Below are 7,622 nucleotides of genomic sequence, written 5' to 3' on the forward strand. Positions count from 1 at the left end.
ATTTTGTGCTAAGAACTCTAGAACTATGGCACATTAACAACAACTGTGAAAAAATGTATATTTCTCGAAAAAGGGGTGCTAACTTCACACGACTGTCCGGGCTTCATCAGGGGCAACCCGACCCCTGCGTAAGCGGAGTCCTAGTAGGCTAACCCTACTTGGCCTCCAGGTATTCTGTGGAATGGTGTGTGTTGTGTTCTTCTCGTTTCCTTCGTGTCAGCACGTTACCCTTCTCAGGTTTTCTTCTGCGCTGTGTCCTTTGCAGGCAGCTATGGGGGCCTACTTCGCTGCTGGCGGCGCAGACGGCGTAGGAGCGCCTTTACTGCGACGGCTAATGGGCGGCCGCCGGTGTGGCGGACAGCAGTGCCTCGGCAGCTCTCTGCAGCGAGTCGGCGAGGTGCGTGGCCATGTCGATCACAGCAGAGACTGCGGAGACAGCTGCAGCGAGCTCTCCTTCTTGCATTGCGTGCGCAGGGCCCTGACTAGGTGCATCTGAGTTGCAGGTGGCGGCTGGTGTGTTGCCACTCCTGCCGCCTCCCGTCGATGTGGGATCTTCTTTGCGCGTTTTACCCCGCGGGGAGGGGGGGGGTCGACGCTCTGTTCTTCATGCGTGCCCTCACGGACACGTTTCCCGGCGCGGGTGCGCCTTCTTCTGTGGCACCGTTCAGTACAGACGGAGGTAGTAGCATCGGCTGCCGGTGTCGTCCTCGCGGTTCTCGGCCGCCTCGCCAGCTGCGAGACTGGGCGCGGACGGCGGAGGAAGCATTCGGCAGTCTTCTGCGCACCTCCAGCTCCACGACCACCGCCGCCCAGGACAGACCAGTAAGACATCTATACGCTGCTTGCACAGATTGCATCATCGCTTGCGGACGTGAGCAGAACACTCGGTCAACTTCCTGCTACCATCGCCGCCACCATTGAAGCAAAGCCATACCGGCAGCCAGAGTCGCATTTACACCTCACCGTCATGCCTAGAGCTCCTAACCAGACGAACTTAGGATTATGACGTACAACGCCGACAACCTAACCCATGAGGTTCCAGAACTACAGCAATTTATCATCGACAACAACATCGACATATGCACGTTCAACGAAACTTTCCTGAAGCCTGGAATACGATCGAATATGCCCAACTACAGATGTTACAGGACCGACAGACTGAAGCACGGAGAGGGCACTGCCATCTTCATTCACCGTTCCATCATCCATCATGAAGTGCAACCACCCATCACCCGCTACATCGAAGACACTGCAGTTTTTGTGGAGATCCAGACCGGACAAATTACGAGGGTCACTCCAAAAGAAATGTACATGTTTTTTTTTTTTAATCCATCTTTTATTCTACATGTTTGAAAGTGTGTAGATACGTTCTTTAGGATCCATATTTTAATTTTTCCACATAATTTCCGTCCCTCTCAAGTGCCTTGCGCCATCTTGGAACCACCACCTGTATACCCGAACAGGAAAATTCTGGAGCAACCTATTGGAGCCACTTTTTGGCAGCGTGCACAAGGGAGTTATCATCTTCAAACCTTGTTCCACGAATAGGTCCTTCAGTTTCCCAAAGAGATGATAGTCACGTGGAGCCAGGTCAGGATTGTACGGCGGGTGATTCAGTGTTGTCCCTCCGAGTTTTGTGATCGTGCGGTTTTTTGACTGACATGTGGCTGTGAATTGTCGTGCAACAGCAAAACATCCTGCTTTTGCCGATGTGGTCGAACACGACTCACTCGAGCTTCAAGTTTCTTCAGTGTCGTCACATATGCATCAGAATTTATGGTGGTTCCACTTGGCATGATGTCCACAAGCAAGAGTCCTTCGGAATCTAAAAACACCGTAGTCATGACTTTTGCAGCAGAAGGTGGAGTTTTGAATTTATTTTTTCTTGGCTGAATTTGCATGATGCCACTCCATTTACTGCCTCTTTGTCTCTGATGAAAAATGAGGGAGCCGTGTCTCATCACCTGTCACAATTCTTCCAAGCCATTCATTTCCACCATTCTCGTACTGTTCCAAAAGTTCGCTGCATACCGTTTTTCTTGTTTCTTTGTAAGAGATAGTCAACATCCTGGGAACCCAGATAACACAAATCTTTCTTAACACCAACACTTTCATTATTCTGCAAACACTTCCTTCCCGTAGGGTGACATTTCGTTCACTGTGATGCGTCTGTCAGCAGTCACCAATTCGTTAACTTGGTGCACATTGGAGTGTGTGCAGTACGAGGCCTGCCGCTACGAGGACAGTCCTCAATATTACAGTGCCCCCTTTCATCATGTAACCGGCTTGCCCACCGACTAACTGTACTGCGATCGACAGTTGCATCTCCATCCACCCTTTTCAACCTCTTGTGGATGTTTCCCACTGTTTCCTTTTGACAGCACAGGACTTATGTGACAGCACGTTGCTTCTAACGAACGTCAAGTGTGGCAGCCACCTTGAAAACGTGCTGTGGTGGCGCCACTCACGGGAACATGTTGAACTAAGTTTGAAAACAAGCGGAAAGGATGTATCTGCACAATGTAAAACTTTCACACCTGTAGAACGTATTTTTACAAAAATAGTGTGCATTTCTTTTGGAGTGATCCTCGTACCTTCATAGCAGGCTACCGCAGTCCTCGACAGTTTCTTGGCGTGGATGATGCCCGAGCACTACTCCGTACGCCAGGAAAACCCTTTGTAGCAGGACACCTGAACTCTAAACATGCCGCCTGTAACTCTCTGGTCATGAATATGAGCTGCCGCCTTCTCCTGCAGGCAACTGAAGAGGCAAATGCCTATATATGTGAATCAGAAGAGCCAACATTTTACCCATCTCGTGGTCGGCCGGACATCATCGACATCTACATCACTAAAGGCAACCCCACTTCATGACCGGTGAACTCATACGTGCTCTAAATTCCAATCACCTACCAGTCATCTTCTACCTGCATATTGCACCCAAACATCACGCTGGCCGCCACAATCTTAGACGCACCAACTGGAACCCTTTTCGTGAACATGTCTCATTCTCCGTCGACGTACTGCAAGCTGACAAAGACATCACTGAAGACTCCGTTACCGAATTAACCGACTCCATCACTGAGGCGCTCATCCTCGCCACACCACCACCGAAGAGGCCTTACCTACCGGCGGCGGGACTGTCACCAGAAATCATAGCAAACATGCGTCAAAGAAACCGGCTCTGCCGTTAATGGCGCATAGCGGGAGATCAACACCTCAAACGGCAGATAAACCAGTTGATAAGAGACATCAAAGACGCATTAGTGCCCAGAAAAGAAAAAAACGACAGTGGGCAGCGAAACGCGGAGCCTTTACGTCAGACCGGATGCATTGGCACTCGGTCAGCTCTTTCACCAACCGACAGACGACGATTCCACCACTCCAGACTCAGTATAGGACTGCATATCGACCGGAAGACAAAGCAAATATTTGGGCACACACTTTTGAAGCCAAATTTCAACCACTGAACGACAGGGTGGATCCACAACGAATAAACACCACTTAACGTGAAGTGGGGACTCTACTCGAGGAACCTGACGAAGAAGACGACCCCATCCCGCCCATTACTGCAGAAGAAGTGCTGGCAGACATCCGGGCACTGCCACCGAATACATCCCCTGGCTGAAATGACATCCAGGGTTGTGTCCTGAAGCAATTGCCTTGGACTGCGATAGTGCGACTTGCAGCAATCTTCAACTGGATTCTCGCCACAGCAGTCTTCCCAGCCCAGTGGAAGCACACTATAGTAGTTGCTGTACGTAAACCGGGAAAAGATCGCCCCCCCCCCCTAGAGCTATCGACTCATCAGTCTTCTCCCTCACATCAGCCAACTGTTTGAGCGGTTTTTATTACCACGACTGCAAGACATCATCAACCAGCATGACGCCCTACCTCAGGAACAGTTCGGTTTTCGTAGAGGCCACAGCATGACACAACAAATACTACGAGCAGTCGAAAACATCACTGAAGCCTTCAACAAGAAAGAATTCTTCTGAGAAGTTCTGCTAGACGTTACGAAGGCTTTTGACAGTGTCTGCTATCAGGGCCTCCTATGAAAGCTCAACCGACTGAGATTTCCCAAGACGTACATCCTCTTTATTGCTTCATACATGTAGAATCGCACTTCCGCAGTCCGGAGAGAAGATACACTCTCAACAGCTCTTCGCATCAATCCCAGCGTTCCCCATGAATCTGTTCTCGGACCAGTCCTATACTCCACATCATATATCCCTTCACAACCACGAGTGGAGAAGGGTATCTACACTGACGACACGATGCTCTACACGCGAAGCGGTTGGAAAGAGGTCCTCGTACCACGTCTTCAAAGCGCCCTCAATGCCCTTGAGCAGTGAGTAGCCAAGTGGCGCATCAGCTTTAATCCAGCCAAGACCCAAACCGTCATCTTCACTCGTCGGAAGACTATGCCTGCCCGAAAACTGCGCCTCTATGACCTTCTCTGTACCGCGAGAAGTCAAGTCACTGCAAGTGATCTTGGCGTCATCATACATAAACAACTGACTTGGAAGCTCCTTATAAAAGACATCCGTCCAAGGTCAATCAGCGGATAGGGGCCCTGTAGCCCCTCATCAACGAAGGATCCAACCTCTCCGTTGCAAATGGACTTTTGATTTTCCGAATGTACGTTAGACCCCTAATGGACTATGCGCGCGAAGTCCGGGGCTGAACAGCAAGAACACACTTACAGCGCCTACAGTCACTATAGAACAAGATCCTATTTCACGTACTCCACGCGGACTTGCAGTTTTCACTTCGCTACATAAAAGAAGCAGCTGAAGAACTTTAAGTCGTACAGGAAACTTCACGACGGTTCTACAGGAAGACTCAAGACGCCGCAAACCCACTCATCAGAGAGCTTGGAGCCCCTCAAAATCCATGAGACCACTACAGAAGATCCATTGTCCTATTCGACCGAATATAAAACGACGTAACCAGACGACGTACTCCTTTTCCCCACAGCCTCAAAATGCACTGAAGACAATTTGCCCCCGAAAATACTTCCACACCGCAAAAAGCACAGAAGTTCATCCCCCCCCCCTCCAACTCACACACAATAAAGATGAACAAAACCCACACGCCAAACCAAGGAGACGCATGAAATGCTAACAAGCAAAACTTGCACTAAGAAGCTATAACATTAGCCATAAGAAGGTGGACGTGGCGTTGGCGAGCAACCGCGCCCTTAATAACTTCACAGCCGCGGTAACTCGGCTCGTGTGGGCCGCCACAGCTGGCACACTTCGGTGTATGCGTCCTCAGTAGAGGGCAGAGTCTGCTAGCGTGGGCGCCTGCGCACTTAACGCACGCCTCGGGGAAAGAGCAGTGGCGAGCCACGTGGCCCATCCCCTGGCAGCGGAAGCACTGTACCAAGCCCCTCTTCTGCCTCAGGTTTTCCACGGTGCCGGTTGTGTTGGCCACACGTTCCTGCTGGTAGAGCCGCCTGTTCTCTGGTGTGTCGGTGGCGATCACCAGCAGAGAAGGCGACTCCTTGTGCGTGACGTGGGACTTGGCTCGCTTCACGTTGCGCACGCTGAAGGCACGCTCCACCAGATCGTCTCTCAGAAGTTCTGGTTCAGCCGCCTTGGGGAAGCCCTTGACGACTTTCTTCAGTAACCTCTCAGGAACGGCGGCGTGCGTGAACCAGTACAAGCCCTGGTTCGATGCCTCGCTTCTCACCTTGATGTACTCGCCCGTATTTGCTACTTGCAGCCGCACAAAGGACTCCGCTGCATCTCGCACCGTAAAAGTCTGCAGTCGTTCCCTGCTTCACTAGCTGCAGGAAACCTTTGTAGTCTTTGGTCACATCAAAGACTATGGGCTGCGGCCACCGCTGCTACTGTCTGGCGATGGTGTCCGATCGAGAGGCTTCCTCTTCTTCTGCCGAGCAGCCAGAGTGGACAGCAGCCGTGGTATTAGTCTGCTTTGGTGCAGCACCGTAGCAGTTAGCAGTATCCGTGGGCGGAGGGGAAGGCGTCGCCCTGGGTCTGGCCGCCCGCCGAGACGTGACGGTGCTCCAGGTCGCACCCGCCACGCTATCATCTGGTGTGGCACTTCATCTGCCACCGCTAGTTGACACAGCAAGCGGTCTGTTCTTCTTGGGGGCCTTTTTGGCCACGGCTGGTGCTGAGGAGATTGGGCTTTTGCGCCGCTGGCCCTCTGAGCGCTGCAGCGCGGTAACATTCATCCTTTGTGCCCTCTCGTCGGCTCGGAGTGCGTCATGTACTATGACATCACCTTCACCAGAATCGTCATTCAAGTAGTAGTCCATGGACGGTGACCGGAACGTTCAGATGGGGCTGCCGGGAGAGCAGGCTCCTCCGAATGGCGGTCTGCCACACCAGCATCTCCAGTCGTCATAAGTGAGGGGCCAGAAGGAGCCGTCGACCGAGCAGGCTCGTCCGAGCGGCGATCCGCCATATCCATCGCTCTATTCAGCGCTCCTCGGAACTCCGGGCGTGACTACGACATCTCGGCTCGCTCCGGCAGCGACGACTGGCGATATGGCCTGTTAAGCTATAAAATTTAATGTAAACGGCGTAAACAGTGCAGGGGGCTATGTGTCGTCTCCTGGCGTATTTTGCCTGTGAATATAATTGAAGATGATACAATATTTTTATGTAGTATGTGAAAAACGTTGACATTTTTTCATGTGAAATGCCTCGAGTAAAAATGACAAATACAATAAGCACGAGTTATTATCTGTGTAGACGATGATTAAAAAAAACAATATATAGTTTGTTAATATTATTTATCTGATAAAAGAGAAGACAATGTACCTTTTGAAGGAATATCGCTGACCTAGCAAGAAGCGCTCTTCCTACGTTTCACATTAGGAAGACTGTAATAAGTGTAATGACTGTTACATTACCTAAATTATTTTCAGAATACAATGTGTTATTAGCTACTATTGAAACCATCTTTTCTTTATAGAAGAACTGTGTTATTTCATCCAGTTTATTACACTACTGGCCATTAAAGTTGCTACACCATGAAGAAATGCAGATGATAAATGGGTATTCATTGGGCAATATATTATACTAGAACTGACATGTGATTGCAATTCATGCAATTTGGGTGCATAGATCCTGAGAAATCAGTACCCAAAACAACCACCTCTGGCAGTAATAACGCCCTTCATACGCCTGGGCATTGAGTCAAACAGAGCTTGGATGGCGTGTACAGGTAAGCTGTCCATTCAGCTTCAACACGATACCACAGTTTATCAAGAGTAGTGACTGGCCTATTGTGACGAGCCAGTTGCTCGGCCTTCATTGGCCAGACGTTTTCAATTTGTGAGAGATCTGGAGAATGTGCTGGGCAGGGCAGCAGTCGAACATTGTTTGTATCTAGAAAGGCCCGTACAGGACCCGCTACGTGTGGTGGTGCATTACCCTGCTGAAATGTAGGGTTTCGCAGGGATCGAATGAAGGGTAGAGCCACGGGTCGTAACACATCTGAAATGTAACGTCCACTGTTCAAAGTTCCGTCAATGCGAACAAGAGGTGACCGAGACGTGTAACCAATGGTATCCGATACCATCGCGCCGGGTGATACGCCAGTATATCGATGACGAATACACGCTTCCAATGTGCGTTTACCGC

At 50.4% G+C, this 7,622-nt stretch overlaps 1 protein-coding gene across 1 annotated transcript; it reads right to left on the reverse strand.

The window, feature by feature from the left end:
* Positions 1 to 331: 331 nt before the first annotated feature.
* On the reverse strand, positions 332 to 6,444 carry LOC126355567 (uncharacterized). The gene is made up of 3 exons (XM_050005929.1): positions 6,360 to 6,444; positions 5,318 to 5,747; positions 332 to 527 (listed from the first exon to the last, which is right to left on the reverse strand). Exons 1-3 carry the CDS (start codon positions 6,442 to 6,444, stop codon positions 332 to 334), a joined length of 711 nt encoding a protein of 236 aa, XP_049861886.1.
* Positions 6,445 to 7,622: the final 1,178 nt, after the last annotated feature.

Source organism: Schistocerca gregaria, chromosome 3, assembly GCF_023897955.1.
Source record: "Schistocerca gregaria isolate iqSchGreg1 chromosome 3, iqSchGreg1.2, whole genome shotgun sequence".
NCBI lineage: Eukaryota > Metazoa > Arthropoda > Insecta > Orthoptera > Acrididae > Schistocerca > Schistocerca gregaria.